Here is a 22595-nt window from a genome sequence, read left to right as displayed (position 1 = left end):
AGTACTGCATCATTGAATTTTGTCAATCATCCTTAAGCTGCGTAAGAACCTGATGGCAGATAAATTCACATGCCATGCTCACGATTTTACAACTAGATAAAAACAACACAAGTTCAAAATCTAACATGTTAGAATAATCTTCTGAGAAAACGTTTTTGATTGGCTTATTAATTGATCATGAGAAACATTTGATTGGCTTAACACGATTGTCTTACCTTGGAAACAAAATAAGGAACCGATGATTTTCACTAAATAGTGTTTTAGAGTTTTTAACGATATACCCTTAATTTAAATATTTTTTAATTACGTATCATAAAACGTCATTGATAAGAGTAAAGAGAATGAACACAGGGCGAACATACTATATGGGCGAAAGAACTCAGGACAAACAGACCAAGGGAGAACATGTAAACGGGGCAAGTTGTCCTGATACCAAATTCATGCATGCGTACTACAAATATCTACAGTAAAAACATAGGTTACAAGTACACAAATAACATTCATGTAGATGAGATGAAATCTAATAATTTACATAAATTAAAAGGTGCATATTTACGATAGTGATTGTTTTTCAATCCTTAATTACAAATTAAATGGTTCAGATGCTTAATCATGTGTAAAAATCGGTGTCAGGAATCGGAAGTTGTTATGAAATTGTAATACACAGAAACGAATGCGGCATACAGAGGTTCAATGATTTTAAAGTCTGCACCATAGGCCTTCAGAAGACTTGAAGTCTTCTTCCACCAAAAACTAAATACACTGTTAGAATCAGCATATTAACCCCAAGAATTCAAGAATAAAACCCTTGAAATTGGTCAAGAAATAAGCAATTGATACAAAGTATTGTTTTTGGCCCCTTTCTTGGTCCCTTATTCCTAAACAGTTTGGACCATAACCCCCAAAATCAGACCCCAGATGCAGGGTCAGCTTTATACGACCGCAGAGGTTGGGGCAAGTTTGGACACAACATTCAAGCTGGATTCAGCTCTAAATTTGGATTGTGATTAAATAGTTGACACAACATAGGTTTCTAACACAGAATGAATGTGGTCTAATGAACTTAAAAAAAAGTTTTGCCTTTGAGCAATTCACTATGCTGTTGAATATTAATCCTCTCAAAAAAATGTTTGAAGAAATTTTCTTTTAATTTATGAAATCTGAAATGAGAAAAATTGAACCCTCACTCCCCCCCCCCCCCCCCCCCCATTTTTTTTCCACATCCCCCTTTCCCTTTTCCAAAACTGATCTCAATTCAAATTTCTAATGGAGTTTGCAACAATAACCATGATAACTACTCATTTAAATACATCATAAAATATTATAATGTAAAAATAAGTGCTTGTTATCATTGAATGGTAAAGATTGTTTTAATTTATCAGTTGGTAGTAAAAGTGAATATACATTGTATATTGTATAAAACAATGATTTAAGTTGAATCAACTACTATTCTGGACAAAGAAAGATAACTTCAATTGAAAACTTCTTGCTATTGCGCAATATTGTGCAATTAGATATTTCTTGCTATTGCACAATACTGTGCAATTGAAAATACTTGCTATTGCACAATACTATGCAATTGAAGATTTCTTGCTATTGCGCAATAAGTGTACAATTGAAAATTTCTTCATATTGCACAATACTGTGCAATTGAAGATTTCTTGCTACTGCTGAATACTGTGCAATTGAAAATTTCTTGCTATTGCACAATACTTAAAATAATAATTTTAGATCCTGATTTGGACTAACTTGAAAACTGGGCCCATTATCAAAAATCTAAGTACATGTTTAGATTCAGCATATCAAAGAAGCCAAAGAATTCAACTTTTGTTAAAATCAAACTTAGTTTAATTTTGGACCCTTTGGACCTTAATGTAGACCACTTTGAAAACGGGACCAAAAATTAAGAATCTACATACACAGTTAGATTTGGCATATCAAAGAACCCAAATTATTCAATTTTTGATGAAATCAAACAAAGTTTAATTTTGGACCCCAATTTAGACCAACTTGAAAACTGGGCCAATAATCAAAAATCTAAGTACATTTTAAGATTCAGCATATCAAAGAACCCCAAGGATTCAATTTTTGTTTTAACCCTTTGGACCTTAATGTAGACCAATTTGAAAACGGGACCAGAAATTAAGAATCTACATACACAGTTAGATTTGGCATATATCAAAGAACCCCAATTATTCAATTTTTGATGAAATCAAACAAAGTTTAATTTTGAACCCTTTGGGCCCCTTATTCCAAAACTATTGGGACCAAAACTCCCAAAATCAATCCCAAATTTCCTTTTACGGTCATAAATCTTGTGTTTAAATTTCATAGATTTCTATTTACTTATACTAAAGTTATGGTGCGAAACCAAGAAAAATGCTTATTTTGGCCCCTTTTTGGACCTTAATTCCTACACTGATGGGACCTCAACTCCCAAAATGAATCCCAACCTTTTATTTGTGGTCATGAACCTTGTGTTTAAATTTCATTGATTTCTATTTACTGATACTAAATTTATTGTGCGAAAACCAAGAATAATGCTTATGTGGGCTCTTTTATGGCCATAATTCCTAAACTAGTGGAACCAAAACTCACAAAATCAATCCCAACCTTCCTTTTGTGGTCATAAACCTTGTGTAAAAATTTCATAGATTTCTATTTTAATTTTAAATTCAACTCCCAAAATCAATCCCAACCTTCCTTTTGTGGTCATAAACCTTGTATTTAAATTTCATTGATATTCTATTTACTTATACTAAAGTTATTGTGCCGAAACCAAGAAAAATGCTTATTTTGGCCCCTTTTTGGACCCTAATTCCTAGACTGATGGGACCTCAACTCCCAAAATGAATCCCAACCTTTTATTTGTGGTCATGAACCTTGTGTTTAAATTTCATTGATATTCTATTTACTTATACTAAAGTAATTGTGCGAAAACCAAGAATAATGCTTATTTGGGCCCTTTTTGGGCCCCTAATTTCTTAACTGTTGGGACCAAAACTCCCAAAATCAATCCCAACCTTCCTTTTGTGGTCATAAACTTTGTTTTTAAATTTCATAGATTTCTATTCACTTTAACACTAAAGTTATAGTGCGAAAACCAAATGTCTTTGGACGAAAACGACAATGACAACGCCAACTTGATACCAATATACGACCAAAAAATTTTCAATGTTTGCCATCGTATTAAATCTACCTTTAACCTGAGCTTCGCACTATTTTTTTTCTTTGTTCAGCATGTTCAGTGGACCGTGAAATTGGAGTAAAAACTTTAATTTGGCATTTAAACTAAAAAAATAAATGTAAATTATACAAAGGTAAAATGTTTGTTCTTTCAAATCTTAAAAAAAATTGAAGCAACACTGCCACAGTTTTCATAATTATGTTTCCCTTGGTTTTTGGTAAATTGCCTACAGTGCTTACAGTGATTTGATTTTATAATTGTTCATAAAACCAATAAAACTTTGTGAATATGTATTTTTATGTCATAATGAACATACATAAACTATACATGTAACTAAAAAAGTCATGAATTTTCCCTTTATACTTAAATCCCAGGGGTGTAGCTAGATGAAAACGGAGTGCAAGCAACTAAAGATTTTGGCATGCTTTTATGCGGATTTTCTTTTTATGTCCCATCAACAATAGTAAAGGGGCATTATGTTTTCTGGTCATTGCGTCCATTCGTTTGTCCGTCCATCTGTTCGTCCGTGTGTCCATTCATCCCGCTTCAGGTTAAAGTTTTTGGTCAAGGTAATTTTGGATGAAGTTAAAGTCCAATCAACTTGAAACTTAGAAAACTATCCAGTATTAAAGTTATAAAAAAAACATATATATTTTTTTTTTTAATTTGAGGTTTCTTATGACTTTAATAATAATATTAATTATATTATTCATGTTAAAAAAAAATGTGTTTTAATAGTTTAACATGAATAATATAATTAATATAAATTGTTTTAAATGTTCTTAAAGATATGTACTGCTACAGTTTAGTAGTGCCAAACGGGCAAAACATATAGTTCAATGGTTCATTGTAAAGAACTTTGACAAAGAAAAGTGTTCGTTTCTTACCCTTATTATTGTCATTATACTTTGAACAATGGATGAACTTCATGAAGTGATTCCTATTACCAAATTTGTTTTAAGTGAAAAAAAAATAAATTGTGAATGCTTTTGAATCTAAACTAAAACAATACCAAGACTGAAATTTTTAACTTCAAAGAAGTACAGAATTGAACAATAAAGATGTGCACAATGCCATATCATGAGTTTGTAATGGCTGCTTGGAGTGGTTTCACTAAAAAGTGTCTGACTTAAACATGCTCCAAAAACAACATACCTGTAATAAGTAAATAGAACTTTGAAAAATTGTATGCAATATATTGTTGATATCAAATAAAAGTTTTCAAGTTTTATTTTAATACATATTATTATTTCAAGTCTCATCGTACATTGCAGTGCATTGATGAAGATGAAACAATGACGCAATATTGCTATAGACACAAATATTATTGTTACATTCGTAATTATTTGTTTCCTTACCCAACCCTGCATTCCAGCAATTTGTCTCCAAGGTAACAATAATATTTATATCATTGTGAATGCATGTTGTTTCGTAACCTGGTCGTTTCGTACCTGGTCGATTCATAACTACGATGATTGTAACTGAGACGTTTCGTACCTGGCGTAATTATATATCTATAATACTAAAATTACGAGGTCCAATTTGTCAGCCGTCATCACGTAAAAACAATGAATCAAAGAATTCAACTTTATATACAACTAATATAGTACAAAGGTGTAGATTAAAAATTACACCACTCCAGGCCCTTTTGTTTCCCACGTAATTAACATTGCCAATAATTAAGAAGTTCTGGGTCAAGTCCGATACCGATACCAAAAGTATATTCACCTGTTACCTATTACCTTATCTGTACGTTCCGCATCTGACAGGCGCACCAGCAAACGGTGTATTCAGGATTAATATGCTTATTCAGGATTGATATGCTATATACACGGGTCATAATCACAGGGTTGACACTACTAAATTGTCAAATTGTTACAGGTCTATTGTAGTATTTTAATCAGTTAGAATTTCTAAGTTAACAATAAGAATACTATAAAAATCTGGTCTAAAAAATCAGGCGTATACGGGTACAGTTTTTAATTTGTTAGCGTGCATGACGTAAAACAGCGAATCTAAGAATTCAACTTTATTTTTAACTATTATAGGACAATGCTGTTGATTAAAAAATACTCCATTCAAGGACATTTTGTTTGCCAAAAAAATAATATTACCAATAATTGATAAGTTCCAGTTCCACGGGTTCAAACAGAAAGATTTGAAAGTAGAGAAAACTGTATCTTATAATCGGCATGACTTTATCAGATGACAATACTAATACTAAAATAAGGCTTGCGCATAGTTATATACTTTAATTCAGTCACGGACCCGCGACATCACGGGTGTGTTCTAGTGTTTATAAAGTGTTAGTTTAAATTAATCAGTTTAAATGAAACAGTTAAAGTTATTACTTATAAATGATCAAATTGTTCATCTTATAATAACAATATTGTAATGTTTTTAATTTAAAACTTTCTCAAATCTTTTTAATTATTGACTAATTGGCTAATTGGTAATTACGATCGGTAACAGCTTTAATGTTTTTATGACAACTAATGATAGTTAATAAAAAGTAATTATGTTAGGTGTAAAGTGATTAAGTTGATAAATGGCACATGACCAATGGCACACGACCTAAAAATAATCATTTTCTACTTTTTTCTCACTTTTACATGCCAATGCATAACCCTACTCTTTTTTCACCCAGGCTGGGGACCAGCGTTGACGGAGTTAAATTGGGTTTTTTTTAGAATGCTTATCTTACTCTATTTTTTTTTTTCTTTCTTTCAGAGACATCACTATGTTATTCTTTGCTTGCATGTTTATACTACCATAAAGCCTGATTTTTCATCTGAAAAACCCTGGTATAAACATGAAACAAGGTCTAAGTTGGCCGGATAAAATGGGTCCTAACACGCTGATACCTTTTTAGTTTACCTTCGGATACTAACTTGACCTGTAGAGGAAGAAATGATGTCTCCCCGTGTTAAAGTCAACAAAGAAGGTAGAACGGAGGGTTGCTGATGACAGCTTGGGTATTAAGGCCGTTATGCCATCCCTCTCTGTTTCAATCCGACTTATCAAGTTCTGTCGAAACAAAGCTTCACAGGGTAGGCGGGAGAAAAGTAAAGTCATTGAGACATTTTGATCTCCATATAGTGAAGAAATTTAAAGCAGACTTTGTTTTCATACAGATTGGGGAGAATGACATATGAGACAAATTATCTGCATCACACAAAGCCTCAGAGATTGTACAACTAGCAAAAGATGTCAAGCGCTTAGCATGCTTAGGTGTTCCTTCTGTAGTTATAGGCTCCAATATAGTCAGACTAAAAACAAGAAACAGGAAAGAAACAACTTATGATAGAAAAAAAGAAGATTAATAAAGAACTCAGCAACATAAAGAAGAGCGGTGTAAGTATTGGAGACATCAAAGCACGTGACAGAAGACTAAATACTTTGATAAAGACGGGGTACATCTAAATGATGATGGACAATTTAAATTCTTCTGTTCTATTCGCATGTGTGCAAAATTGTACTTGTAAAGTGTAAAATTATGTGCAATCAATTATTTTAATAAATAAATATAGATATATATGTACATCAATAGGTCTTTTTATTATTTTTAAAGTAACCTATGACTCATATTATTATTATATATTTATATAAGGTGTCAAAACATCTCAGGTACGAAACGACCTAGTAAGTTATGAATCGACTAGTTACGAAACGACTTTGGTAATGGTCGCCCACATAATAAATTTTGTTGCCCACATACAATGTATATAGTCCTATACAAGAAAAGCAGAAATTCCAGTAGCCCACACCAAATTTTAAAGGCCATTGGCCTGTAGGCCCCTGCTAATTTCATACCCTGAACTGTAGCCAGTATCTATTATACTATAGTATTATTTAAATACACTTTATATCATTGTTGGAGGAAACAATAGGGACATCTCAAGTTAGCATAACCCATTAAATATATATATATATACAAATTTAGAACTCATCTATTTAAATATAAAGCTAAGATTTAACTATACTCTATTTTAAATTTTAATATTGAATATTATTTTAATATTATCCAATTGAACTAGATCTGAATAATTTTAAATAGGCTATATATAAATAAACTTAGAATTTTAGCTTTTATTACAGTTTTTATAAATATCACAAATATGAGTTTTAAAATAACGATGAAATATTAGTAAATAGAGAGACACTTTTATTGACTGTATATGGACCATAATTTGGTATTCGGCCTTTGGTTTCTTTTTGTATCCTTTTTTATAAGTTCTAAAATTTTAACTTTTATTTTGTGGGCTGTGTTGGTGTTAGAATAGTATGAATGGAACAATTGAGTTTTTCGAGAAAAAATTAATACATTTTGATTCACCGTTTCACGACAGGAAACCAAACAGGAAACAAATCTTTATTTTCTTTATTTTGCACAATATAATTCAAAAGGCATAAATAAACACCATTACTAGTGTTACTTGCTTCATGTTAATATTTAAAATCTATTTTCAATGTTATAATAAAGTTTTTTTTAAACCTGACAGGAAACCATAAGAAACCGAAAGCATATTTTTAGTTTTATTTTATTGCAAAATCTGCTTAAAATAATCTAAACAGTATACTTTTTCTTAAAATCCATCTTAAATGTAACAGTATTATAAAACTCCTAAATATGTGCTTGTTTTTAAAACAATTAGTACAATTTATTCAGAATTTTCCATATTTTCTTCATTGATACAGGATACCATAATCGTTGTATCTTGATGTTTAAGCCAAAAAAATGTATTTACAGTGATATTGTTGGCTTTTTTCAAAACTACCTCTACCTTTTTTTTTTGGGAAAATATGCGTCATTTTCATCAAATTGGGAAATTTAAAATAAACCATGAGTTTGACTGAAACTTTAATTTACAGACCCATTTTCATGAGTCAAACCCTGCTTTAAAATAAGACTCCATTTTGTGAGTGATGATACATAAATAGACCCTCAAAATGTGCACATATAGTCATTTTAGGCCAGAAAATTGTTTAAATGAGTGTTTTTCAGTTTGTATTTATGCACAATTACTACTGAGACTGCACTGTTTGGGAAAAAAGTGGTCTTTTGGGGAATAATTTTAAGCCATTTTTTTTTCAAATTGGGATTCTTTTCCAGGGGAAAAAGCCTTTATTCTCCACTAATTTAAGGCAAACAATATCACTGATTTATATTTGGTTTTGATATTCCAGTTATATACAATTTATTCCAAATCATTGGCAATGTAACAGTCTTTAAATCCAGTAAAGAAAAAAACTTTTAACTTGGAATTAAAATCTTTAAAATAGGCACAATGTGATACTTGTGACCTGTACACCATCTACATGGTTTCCACATTTTAACCTACTTTAGTGGGCTAAAATCAATAAAGTACTTCCTTTCAAGTCATGCATGGTAAAAGTTTACTTCTCCTTTGACAAGTTTATTGCGTTTCTGATAAGTGTTTGCAGAACATGAATAAAAAATATTAATTAAAAAATGTGACAAAGACTCCAACTTTGTACATTCCAAGTGTAAAGGTATATTAACATGTATTTTTTATTAAATTATATTTATTCACCTAAAATATCCAGTAATATTTACTGCTGAAGTTAAATCAATCCAACGAGCATTGGTACAATGATAAGAGACGTAATTTCGATTGATTTTTCCAAGGACTCTTCACGTCATTATCGGGAAACGAAGTGTGTTCTAACATCTGTCAAATATGAAATCGATTTTGTCAAGTCATTGGGCATTTATTTTCACACAGGATCGTATGTAACATTATGCACATAGGAAAAATAAGACCACCGGCGCAATCTCTTTGACAATTGTATTTTCCTCTTTTAAACAAGACGAAACAAGTCTACAGATTATGTTTGCTAACATCCCGTTGGAAACAAAAACAATGTTTAGACCTAGTATTTCGTACATCCGGCCGTAATGGCGTTATCACATGTTAGTCACATGTTTCACGTATGACCGGAAATGATTAGAACTTAAGGACAAAAACAATTTTAATAAATAACTGGACTTCTGTTTCGTGTGAAATGTAACGCATTTATTACGATAACGTAATTTTCTTACTTAATTATTACGAAGATCAAAACAAGAATGTAAATCATCTCAGATTTACCTGTTTGAACATCTCGCGAGAGTTCATATTTGCATATTGTTTTTAAGAATTCTATTACAACAAAGCAGATTACATCATCTAAAAATTGCGTTACGAAATCGGACACAAAAATCACGCCACTGTTCTTACATCTGCTACATAAATACTTATAGTTCTCTGCATTTTCTTCTCACTATTCTTATTGGTCGATGTTCTTTGTTATTTGAAAGCAAAAGTTACGAATTTGCCGGTGACCATTATCTATAAATCAGTCAGCGATATGCTCTTTGGAAGCAAAAAGTAACGCGAGAAACGACACAAAAATACGGTTGTAGAATCTTTGAAATTTGTATATTTTAAAAAAAATTCTAGGGAAGAGTAGCATACACTTGTATGTTGATAAAAATAATGGCATCTTTAGATGTAGTTACAACTTTTCTTACAGTAATTCACATTTTATCACTTTTCTATAGTTATAGGAAACGGAGCCCAATAGCAAATTATGGTCCATATATAGAAAGTCTGTTTTAGCCAAGTGTACATGATGTTATATAACTGGTGATGGATTATTTTTAACATTGTGGTGGATGGATACTAAACTGGTCCGCCGTTCCATCTATAGCTTTGCACCGAAGGAACGGGTTGGTGCCATTGTCACATTGGCATTAATTGGACGAGATTTACAAATTCAATGATTCGCTAATAAAATTGACCAATTATAGTGATGCCGCAAAATAAATTAGTCTCTGTTTATTAACCCCATTGTGGTAGCGCAGATAAATGACCAACGAGCGTGTTATCATGTTCTTGACAAACTGAGCCGGTATCTTTTATTCCCTTAAGAACTCAGTAGGGTTATAAATGTGCTAATTTCTTGTTTGATTTCTTATCAGTATAACACATAATAAACATAGCATATGATGCACTAGTCTCGTCGAATTATCAAATCCCGTGGTCAGAATTCTGACCACAGGATTTAGGCCATACCTGTTGTCAGTGTAGCGATAAGTGAACACAACAGGGGTCCAGTTTAGATGGATACATGACCTATTTATACTTTAGTGAGAAATCACTGATCTCCTATAAAGGAGGTGAAGATTACATACAGATACAGATTAAACTGGTCCGCCGTTCTATCTTAAGCTTCGCACCGAAGGAACGGGTTGGAGCTATTGTCACATTGGCATTAATTGGACGAGTCTTACAAATTCAATGATTTGCTAATAAGATTGGCCAATTAAAGTGATAGGAAATTGACCTCAAATGTTAATACTTCGATGCCGCAAAATAAACAAGTATCTGTTAATTAACCCCATGGTAGTAGCGCAGATAAATGACCAACGAGCGTGTTAGCATGTTCTTGACAAACTGAGCCGGTATCTTTTATTCCCTACAGAACTCAGTAGGATAATAAATGTGCTAATTTTTCTTTGATTTGCAATCAGTATAATACATAATTAAACATAGCCCATGATGTACAAGTCTCGTCGAATTGTTAAATTCCGTGGTCAGAATTCTGACCACGGGATTTAGGCCATACATGTTGTCAGTGAAGCGATAAGTGAACACAACAGGGGTCCAGTTTAGATACAGATTGGCATTGCTTATATTTATAATATTATTTAATGTTTAAAAGTCACCAATATGTGCTGATATCAAAATTTCTAGTGTTATTCTGTCATTACAAGTGTTTTTCGGATAATAACTATGTTATTCGGTCGTTCGAGCTTGGACTATTATACTTCATAGGTCTTCATAGTTATCGAGAATTTTGAGGTATAGCATTGCCATTTAACACGGATATATACTCACATGGCTTTCTCGAGTTCCAGAGTGTTGTAAACTGGAAAAAAAATAACTCGTGGCCACTTTTAAATGGTTTGACAAAGAGCTCTTCATTAAATGTGTCATTTTCTCTAAACGTTATGCTCTCACAACTTAAGAGAGTGAGAAATGAAAACCACAAATAGCATCGTTCAAAGGTAGCCATTTTTAATGGGATACACTAAAGACCTGAAAGTGGACCCGAAAAGACCTGAATAGACCTGAAAGATATATACCACATGATTTGTTCAAAAATTATACCCTTACTTATTTTTGAATGGATTTTCTTCAAGTTAAAATTTTATTGAATGAAAAGATCTAAAAAAAAAAAAAAAGATCTAAATAAAAAGATCTAAATAAAAAACAGATTATTCATGCCAAAAACTTGGACCTGAAATGAAATATGACCTAAACATCTTTGATCGGACTTATTGAAACTTCACTAACTGTTTAAAAGTATTCAATGGATTTCCTTCAAATTAACTGCAAGGACGTATATTAGAAGGATAGGAAACTCCCGGTATCGGCTTGATATCACCCGATTAGTTATACGTCCTTGATTTGATGTGCTCATTTTTACATCAGAGGCCCCTGAGGGGCCTCGGGTGTATTGCCATCGCCTACTTTTCAAAGATCTTCAAAGATCAAAGAAATGCATATATAATTAGTGTTGGGAAAATAACCGACATTATGAAATAGTGCAGAATAAAATTCCTTGTCGCTTCTTTTAAATTCACGTTTTCAATGGATACTAAGATTTTTTTGATTTTTTTAAATGCAAATTATTAATATGAAAAAGTTTTGTTGTTAGAAATATTCGTATATTAATCAAACGATCTTCAATATCAATGATATACCGAAAAATTGTTGTTGCGGATGAATATCAAGAATGCATATTCATCAGGTGAGCAAGAGTGAGCTTGAAGATAAACGAGAGAAAATCAATTCACGCAATTACACACAGAAAGGCAGTGGCGGATTCAGGGGGGGGGGGGGGGCGTAGAGGGCATACTTTTTTGCCTTTGCTCGGACTTTTTTTTTTTTTTTTTTTGTTGGAAAATTATTTATCAGACTAGACTTCGTGAACTTTGCCATTTCCCGAGTATTTATTTTTTATACGACAATTCTTTACTTATAAAGATATTTTTCGGTGGTATTTACTGATCGTCAAAGTCATGTGATTTGCTATGGTGAAGTTGACCAGTGCGTTGAAAAAACGGCACACGGTCATTTTGAAATCAAAATTACAGTAATAAACATTGCTTAGGCTAAGGATGTCATGACAATCAGGAAACCTTCAAAGCAACACAGGATTGAGCAAGAACGTATTGACTTCTATTTCACTATTCCACCAAACAGAAATTAATAGTAAATACTCTATAGACTATTGCACTCTCAAGAAAAAGAAAGTTCCACAATATCATTTATCTACGAAAACATGTTTAACCCCAAATGCACCAGCTTATTTTATAAATAACAAAGTTGAATATAATAAACCCCTGTTACCCCGCCGCATTTTTGCGATTGTTCCAAGTCAGGAGCCTCTGGCCTTTGTTAGTATTGTATTATGTTATTTTTAGTTTCTTGTGTACAATTTGGAAATTAGTATGACGTTCATTTTCACTGAACTATATTTGTTAAGGGACCAGCTGAAGGACGCCTCCAGGTGCGGAAATTTCTCGCTACATTGAACACCTATTCGTGACCTTCCGCTGTTGTTTTTCTGTGGTCGGGTTGTTGTCTCTTTGACACATTCCCCATTTCCATTCTCAATTTTAGTATAAGCTCTAGAAAAATTTCAAGTCTCAGGTACGAACCATTTGATTTGAGGAGACAGTCTTAGATATTTGAGAGAGAAAAATTGACTCTGATTCTTGCCTTAAACAAAAATTCTGAACCGTATCTGGATTGAAAACAATAGTCTTGTCCAGTTATTTGCTTTTAAAAACGAAAATTTCCAACAAAATTATTTAGCATGAAATGAACATGATGAAAATGTGGCCGGAGTTTGCGTGTCTGACTTGAATGTCTGTTTTGCCGGACTTATATATAGTGAATACTTTGTTACCTGCCTACTGGGTGTGACCTTTATGTCTCCATTTGTCGACCATCATTCTAAATTCGTTGTCATTTCAGACACTTTCGTAATCTTTGTGGGATTTGGAACCCCTCACTTCGGTTCTCTAAGTTATGTTGGGTGAAACATATCAATCAAACATTTTGATAAATACTGTTTGTTTTTCTTTTTTAACTCGTGTTGGTCGTATTGTAAATTTCATCGAATGTCCATGTCCATAAAAATGTCCAACCCTTACACTTTTAATACAGCAACTATAAAATATACATGCCCCAAGCCAGGAACCGTTTAAAGTGTGCATATTACACTTATTTTATGTTTTTTTTAGCCGAAAAAAGGTCCCAAAATTTTTAAATCTTCGCCCCCCCCCTTTCCAAAATCCTGGATCCGCCCCTGAAAGGTAATTATATTTCAATTATTTGATTTAGAGTAACATCTTTAAACCGTTTGTAGCATATTTGTCTATAATAATATTTTAGTAGCAAAATCAGGAATATTTAATCTGACACAATATTAAAATATTATTTCAGGCCGCGTCCTCCGCAGCCATTTTGACAATACCAGCAGATTGTGTAGGAGTAACAAGAACCTGCAAGGCCCTTAAAGATAAGGTTACTTTCTTTGTATTCTTAAATGCAACTATTTGGTTTTTTTAAAGATCTCAACAATTTTTTAAGTTTAATTTCTTTTCTTCGTAAATAACAAGTAGATTGATCACTTTGGACACACACGTTGAACTATTTTCTGTTTTTAAGGTATTGTTTCGGATTTTCGCTCCTTCTCCGACTTAGTTACTTGCATTAGTATATTTGAATTATGTCCCTTGACTAGAAAAAAGTGGATTTTGTTAATGAATTTGTAAGTAATTATATATAATTATTGGTTGAAATAATTGTATTTTTTGTAATATTCAGAGAATCTTCGACTTCTTATTCTTCCGATAGAGATGGACTATTTTTGAGTGTGAATTATGACTCTTGCTCGCTCGTAAAAGCAAGAGTCTTATTTTACACTGAAAGTCAGAATTTGGGTGAATCACATTTACTGAATTACAATTAGTGGCGTTGTCCGTACCATTTACTAGCCTCTAGATATATTTGGAGAATCCTTACAGTTTTAGAGGTATAAATATAGATTACAAATGTAACTGTTATGTTTTTTAAGTCTTCCTTGTAGTTGTAGTATTGTATAATTTTGGACAATACAATACATGTCACATTACATGTATTGCCAAAATTATTAAGTTGTGTAACCATATCCATGTAAAATTTTAGGTATTTGAATTAGACATTTGTTCACGCATACATGATTACTTGAGCAAATACAATCAGTTAACTGTCACTACGAGCACCCATGAGATCTTAAATTGCGCAAATATGATCACTTACATTTATGAGTAATGTAGAAAAGTAAACGCATAACAATACGCACATTAAAATTCAGTTCAAGAGAAGTCCGAGTCTGATGTCAGAAGATGTAACCATAGAAAATAAATAAAATGACAATAATACATAAATAACAACAGACTACTAGCAGTTAACTGACATGCCAGCTCCAGACTTCAATAAAACTGACTGAAAGATTATGATTTTATCGTATGAATATCAAGCACAATCCTTCCTGTTAGGGGTTTATTATCATACCAATGATACCATCACAACATATAAGAAGAACATAACTTGTCATGCCAACAACTGTTTTTTGAATAAAGTTGTTCAGTTCCAATGCAAAGACCCGATAAGTGAATCAATATGAACGCCAAAATATGCAATCTTTAATGACCTGATAACAGTATCGTTACTATATCCCTTCTTAATAAGTCTATTCAAAGGTTTTGTTAGTTTCTGAGGTGAATACTGACACCTTTGAGCTATCTATAGATATTTTCATGTATAAATTGATAATTATTTTAACCAATTTATACATTTTTTTTAATATGTTTTTGACAATTTTTTGTTCATTTAAAAATATAGGGACAACAGAGTTGGTGTATGTGGGTTCGATTCCCACCCTAGGCATTCATTTATATTGACTGGTGCAAAGCGGGCAGTTTAGCTTAGTGGCCCCACACTGACTCTGTTGTTCATGTCACTTAAAAAAATCAGGCCGCCTTCTTCAAGTCTTGCCATCACTATTTTTCTTTTTGTAAATCATACACAACAAAACTATTGAATAATTGTGAAAATTATACCACAGATACATGTAACTATTGTAAAACTTTAATTGTTGTTGGAACAATTAAACTTGGCAGCAATGGCTGCCATCCAAGATCCAAAAAGTTTTTATATTGATGAATTATATATCAGATTTGGATTCTTTTGGTCACAAAACATTTTGGATGGTACACTGTAGGTGGTGGCCAAATCTTTATTCTTAAAGGCTTAAAGCTTTCGGGTCTGAAAATTGCCCTAAATCATCATGTTTTGACAAAATTTGGAACATAAAATGTACTTTTATGAAAAGAACTGATTTATTGAGCGTTAAGACTTTAGAAATATACCCATATTTGAGAAACTAAATTGTGAACTTTTTGGAGCTTTATAAATTATGTTAAAGTTAATATTTTAGGCCATTTTGGACAAGAAGTGAATCAGTGGTTTCACACTATTAACCATACTATATACTAAGTATCTGTTAGAAGATAGCTTAAAGATAAATTTATACCAACAATGACCAATATTAATGATGGAATGAGATTATACATTTGTACATATGTATATATACTGTCAGTGGCGGATTCAGAGGGGGGCGTACAATGTACATGTATAGCTGCAGATTCTTATTTATTTTTTTTTAAATATAATGGATAAATGATTGACTGTGTTGCAATAAAACCAAGATAACTCAGTGAAGCTATTTCTGAATATTAAAAAAGTTTTTGTTGACTGCAACAGAAATCTAGAATAAGGGATAGTAATATTGCTGTGTTAACATCCACTCCATTAGTGATTGATCCAAAAGCTAAATGTTCCAGAAAGTAGAAGACCTGGCCATGGATACTACATGAACAAACATTGTTAATAAATGTCATTTGTAGAGCAGGATCTGCTTACCCATCCAGAGCACCTGAGATCACCACCAAGTTTTGGTGGGGTTCTTGTTGCTCAGTCTTTAGTTTTCTATGTTGTTTTTAGTGTACTTGTATTTGTCTGCATGTCTTTTTTAGTTTTAGTCATGGAATTGTAAGTTTCGGTTTATGAGTTTGCTGTTCATCTGGTATCTTTAATTTAGCTCCAATATTACAATTTGTCTGTTTTAATATGATTGTCTTAAACCTCTTTAGTGTCAGAGCATTGGTGAGTGACTATATAGCTACTCGAAGAATTGTTTGCTATGTTGATTCTCTATTATAAGTTTTATGCTAACTATTTTTGTATGTGTGCAAATATATGGTCATAATGCAAATCTAACAGTTCTCATTTGACCACATAATCATTGATAATTCAAAGTTAAGTATCCTAGTTCAAGTCAGTATCTCAGATATAATATAGCATAGCAAATTATATTATTTGTACTATATTGTAAGGTGAACATATCTGTCCGGTATAATATAAACACCTGTCATTTATCAATAATTCAACACAACTTGAGGTCCTCTGATGTTCAGTACTTCAGTACTTCAGTACTTTGATTTTTTTTTTTTTGCCAACGTTATAACTTTCAAGCATCACTTCTGTAGTTACACCCTATAGTGTTATAGTTCCTGCAAAAATTGATTTAATAAAACTGTTTATTAGCAAAATTTAATGACGTCGTTTCGTAGTGGACATTTTGTCAGAAATGTCAGGGACACAACTTCTAAGAATAAAAATTCTTTGTAAAAAGCTGTTTATTAAAATATGATGGTTTTAAACATACTTTTGAATAGTTAAAGAACTCAAGTTATATAAAGTAAAAATAACATTTATTTCTACCTTTTTTACAATATTTTAGAGTATGAATGTTGCCGTAACAGTTGGGGATTCTAGGGACATGCCATTTTGGGTTTTTTTAACCATTCAGGAATCAATATTTTATTAATTCCTATAAAATAGTGTTTCGTTGCTTAAAATGTTAAATCTAATTCAATGTACTGACTGCACAAAAAATACTAAAGATCAAACACATTTTTTTAAAAGTGACTAGGACAAGAAATCACATTTTTATTGAAAAACGCCCATCTAAAAATAATCTTCTGACTTCCAACTGTCACAGTGTGCTCGATCCATAGAATATTTGAAAGGGATATTTTTTACTGAATATTGGCATTATTGCGATGGACATGTTTTTTTTTCATGTTAGTAGAAAATATTTATTGATTGTTTTGCAGTTGATCTTCTGATAGGATTTATATTTTAAAAAAAACTTGAAGTGTGCTTGAGCATATTTGAAAAGGATATGTTTTACTGTCTGAATATTGCGATGGACATGTCTTTTTCCCCGTATATATAATATATACAACTCGTCTAAACATCAACCCAACAATGTTAGATTTGTAAATTTGCTTTCGCAAATTTTTTGTTCTTCCCTCGCCAGGATTCGAACCCATGCTACTGTGATATCGTGACACCAAATCGCCTGCACTGCAGCCGTCCCGCTAGACCACACGACCACCTGGGCTCTATATATATGTAACATCTACATGCCTTACATATCATGTACTGTAGTACGACGCTAGATTAAAACTGATGTGGAAAGGTAACACCCGGCCACCGAGGCTTCATAAAAATGAAGCCCAAGTGGTCGAGTGGTCTGACATCCATGACCTTTTCTGATTGCACATAAAAAAGCATGAAATATATTTTCAAAAAATTCAGTCAACTGGTCAGACATGACCATTTCATATACTTTTAAAATTGTTGGTAAAATGCTCACAGGTCTATAGTTATTTTTATACAGTGGATCATTGTTTTTATGTAATGGTACGACCTGAGCTTCTTTAAGTCTGTTTGGAAACTCACTGGATTCTATAGTGTTATTTATTAATGTTGTTATGAGTTTGTTGAGTACGAGAGCACCAGCTCGTAATAGTTTAGATGATATCTGATCTACACCAGTAGCTTTTTTATATTGATCTTTTTCACCAGTTTGTCTACAGTGTCAACATGTATAGGTTTAAAATCAAAAGATTTGTCATGTTGTATGCTAGATTTAATTTTTTGAAATACTGGATTGGGTTTTTTCTTCAATAATAGTACCTTTGCCTATGTCATTGGCAACATTAACAAAAAAAATATTTAAGTAGTCACAAACATCTTTAGTGTCGTTTAAATGTTATTATCATCCACAAGTACAATTTTTTGTTGGATGTAGGTAGACGTTTTAGATAAAAATGGTTTGACTGTGCTACAAAAGTGTTTTGATTTTTGTCCTCCAGCACATCTTTCTTGAAAATAAATGTTCACTGATTTTCTTTTTAATTTTGTGACCATATTTCTTTGTTTTCTATATGTTTCCCAAGTTTTGCTTGTTTTGTATTTTTCACATTTTGTTCTCAGCATTTGTTTGTGAAAAAAGGCTTTTCTTAGTTCTCGGCATTTCTACCTCATGCACAGATTACCTTAGCTGGATTTGGCAAAACTTATAGGAATTTAGGTACTCAATGCTCTTCAACTTTGTACTTTATTTGGCTTTTTTACTTTTTTGGATTTGAGCGTCACTGATGAGTCTTTTTGTAGACGAAACGCGCGTCTGGCATATATACAAAATTTAGTCCTGGTATCTATGATGAGAAAGCTCAGTTTATTCATATATGGTGCCGAGTTTTTTTCGAGGGTATCTGTATTTCATTGGTGCATGACAATTTATCAAATCAGAGACTTTAGTTTCAAAATCATTATATACCAAATTTATATCATCTATACATTCATCTGAATCATGTAAAAAAATGTATATTATCGAGATCATTAATATAATTATCAACATTAAAAGATTTAAAACTTCTAATTGTGCAGTGTATATAAAGTAGGAATCCAGTTAGTTCATTTTCACTGTCATATGCGGGTATGTCTATTGTAGAATAAAGGATCATGGGAAAACTGTATATGTTTACGTTTTGAAAATACCAAATTAATTGATTTGAAGGAAAGTTTTTACATATTTTCATAGTGATATGTCTATATTATGTATAAACATAGCATTAAAGTTCAAATAAGTGTTATAAAAGCAACATAATATAGCATATCGATTATTGAAAGCGATCCATTTTAACTATAGATGCGATAAATTATCACTGTTAGTGCAGGCATTTCTGATGTGGAATTTTCGAAGATGCGAGGAATTTTCATTGTAGAATTATGTGATAAATGCACTTCAAACAAATGAAAAAACTTAGTTGATCACTTTAGAATTTATGATAAAGTATTTTCAAATTGAAATACAAACGTCTCATTCATTCTTTATCAAATCTATAGCTTTTCAAATTTGTAACAAAAACGCTTCTCAAAATGTCAAATTGTATTCTTCAAATTACGTTTTTCCTTGATTAAAAAAAAAATTTAAAAGATATTTTTGTATTTTTTTGCAGTCAAAGATTGATATGGCGGAGTTTAAGTGCAGTCTGTGTAAAATTGAGACGAGTACATTTGAGGACGTTATCTTCCACGCAATACATACACTTGCGAACAGAGAAATATGCATCTTGAAACGCAATGGTGACAGAAAAGCTTATAAAAGATTAACTTTTTAAGTTGTACCCTCAACTGCTTCAATTTCCATATTCTGAAAAATATATAGTTTTTGGTAGAATAAATGTTCTTGACTCGATTGTTGCTTGCATGATTTTTACTGTATAAGGTGAAACGGTATGTGGCATAAATTATCCACAGTAATTAAAACATGAAATGTAAGGTGTGTGGGCGACCTTTTTTGTTTGCATTGGTACGTGACGTAGAGCACCCTTGATACAAAAAAAAAAATGATCCGTAATGCACAGCTCGATACCAGAGGAGGATTTAGGAGGGTTGTCCCTTTTTTGGGGAAAACATTTGGTTACTTTTATATGGAATCACAGGAGCGGGCCCCCTCTTAGGCAGTCATTGGGCCCCTACTTATGAAAATTTCTAGATCCGCGAGTGGATACTACCACAGAGGTCAAACAATGCACATTTGGATAATTGTACACGACATGCATGCTACAATTCATGTTTGATGGTCTTAGACCCTTTGGACCTCTATGTGGGCTATTTCGGTAACTTGGCAAAAAATCCCCAAACTGGATACACGGTTAGATTCAGCATGTCAAAGAACCCCAAATATCCATAAGGACCTTTGTCTATAAATTTGGAGACCACAAACTTAAAAAAGGGACCAAAAATATAAAAAAAAATGCATGCATAGAATACATTTGTTATTGAAGGCATGACTGTAACAATACGATAAAGATAAATAAATATCTTATTCTGGGGTCTCATGGGGGGGGGGGGTATGATCCCTGATCCCGCTTACTGTTTTGTCAGATTCACGTATCCCGCTTATATTATACTATGCAGTTCTCATTTTTGGAAATTTTCCGTGTCCCGCTATACTTTATTTACCGTTTTCACGACACAATCATTTGACTTTCACGTGTCACGCTTACAAAAAATCGGCAATCCCGCGTCACGCTTATACCCCAACGCGACCCACTATTCTACTCTTTTCTGACTCATATTAAGCCCATTATTAATACAAATGTACAGCCCGTAACAGAGAAGTGATCGAATTCGCGTTTCTTTACCGTCAGAATAAGTTACGTTATCGACAAACTTATTTCAGAAGTGACATAATTTAATTTTCTTCATCGACAAAATATTTCATGTCCAACGTGTAAGTTTTCGTTGTTTAAGTCGAAGTTTTTTTTAACACAGTAAAATATTTTTTCATTGATCATGACTTTATCGGGGTCGCATCCATCGTTTCTACAATAAACATGACCTCATCGATTTGCTCAATGTAGATATTATTTACTGCTTGCACTGTGAATATTTATGGGATTCATCACTAATAGTTTTTCTTTCGTCTGATACAGAATACCCCATATCTTTTCTTTTTCATACCTATCTGTTTATTATTTTCCCGGGATTATGTCAATCGTACATTGTTGCAATACCGACATGCTTGTACTTTGTCACAGAAAAAACTGAAATAAATTTCCTTCAAATCGAAGTAAAAAATACAAATGTACCCTTTAACATTTGAAATGTTGAAGACAAAATTGCTCTATATCTTAAGTTATTGATGAAAATTTGAAATTTAAACCTCTATAAGATGTGATGTACGGCATTTCATTTTATCGTTGGTAATGATCCATATCTGACAGAGAAGAAATATTCATAATTCTCAGAAAGTTTCCGGAAATATTGTTAGATACCACTAATCGTTCCAACAATCAAGACAACAGAGACAAACAGGGAAAAAAATATGAAAATGAAAAGAGATCCTGACTTAAGTGTTAGCATGTTCAGGGAGACGGCACTCAATTTACAAAAAAATAATTGATGTTTTAAGAAACTGTAGAGGTCTCCACAGGTTTTCAACATGGGTAGAATTCCAAACCTTGAATATGAAAGCCTCGAAATCCATGATGATTTTTCTGTGGTAGCTATATCTACAAATTCCAATCATGTACACGACATATAATACATGTATATTTATATATTGGGAATTTTATTTTGGTTTCCAAACAGAATTATAAGGTTATGTATAAGTGTCTCCGTTACTGCACAATTGTAAATTGTCTTCCTAAAGACAAGCAAAAATAAATGGCACAAGTTCACGTAGTCATAAAAAAAAGTCGTATTATTTACGTTATCGAACAAAAAATTAGAAATACGGAATATTATATGTGAATGGTTAGGAAATCCGTTTCCACTACGTGTTTTAAAAGTCAAAGAAAAATGTTTTCCCTGATACAAACTTTTCAAGAACCAGCTTTGTGTAACCTATAGACAAATTCGATTGTATATAAGGAAGTTAATATGTTTACTTAAGAATTGAATGCTTCTTTTTGTAAATTTATTGGGGTGTAAAAGCGTTGACCGAAGTACATTTTGTATGAAGCGCGGAAGCGCTTCATTCTAAAAATGTACGCACGGTCAACGCTTTTACAACCCTATAAAGTTACAAAAAGAAGCATTCAATACTTATAATTACATTTTTTAGCTAGGATTATAAAAACACGATTTTCATGAAGTTTAATTTTTAATTCACCTGTGAACTTTATTGTGGGACCTCGTGTCATCATGAATGAAATGTTATTGTCTCATGCAATTGCTTACGGAATAACATGTGATGTGCAATTAGCCAATCAGAATAACGTATTATAATGAAACATACATCTAATGTAATTATTCTGATTTGAAATTATCTTTTAGAACTTTTTTTAGTATTTGAGAACCTATGTTGTTTATGAGTAATAGATGAAATGTTGCATGATCCCTCGAAATGACAGCAAGCG

The 22595-nt window shown here is 32.3% G+C and overlaps 1 protein-coding gene and 1 long non-coding RNA gene across 2 annotated transcripts in view; one reads left to right on the top strand and one right to left on the bottom strand.

Annotated features, from left to right (window-relative positions):
• LOC134721348 (GPI transamidase component PIG-T-like) overlaps positions 1-11298 on the bottom strand; it is a 191649-nt gene extending 180351 nt beyond the window's left edge. The window contains exon 1 of the mRNA XM_063584288.1: positions 11092-11298. Coding sequence (XP_063440358.1) covers positions 11092-11269 — 178 coding nt within the window. The 5' untranslated portion in view covers positions 11270-11298. The remainder of the gene's footprint in view (positions 1-11091) is intronic.
• A 2665-nt stretch (positions 11299-13963) lies between these two features.
• Positions 13964-19924, top strand: LOC134723425 (uncharacterized). The gene is made up of 2 exons (XR_010108054.1): positions 13964-14038; positions 19686-19924. It is a non-coding gene; the product is annotated as an uncharacterized LOC134723425 (long non-coding RNA).
• Positions 19925-22595: the final 2671 nt, after the last annotated feature.

This window comes from Mytilus trossulus, chromosome 6, assembly GCF_036588685.1.
Source record: "Mytilus trossulus isolate FHL-02 chromosome 6, PNRI_Mtr1.1.1.hap1, whole genome shotgun sequence".
NCBI classification, from domain to species: domain Eukaryota; kingdom Metazoa; phylum Mollusca; class Bivalvia; order Mytilida; family Mytilidae; genus Mytilus; species Mytilus trossulus.
This window is presented reverse-complemented; position numbering and strand designations above follow the sequence as displayed.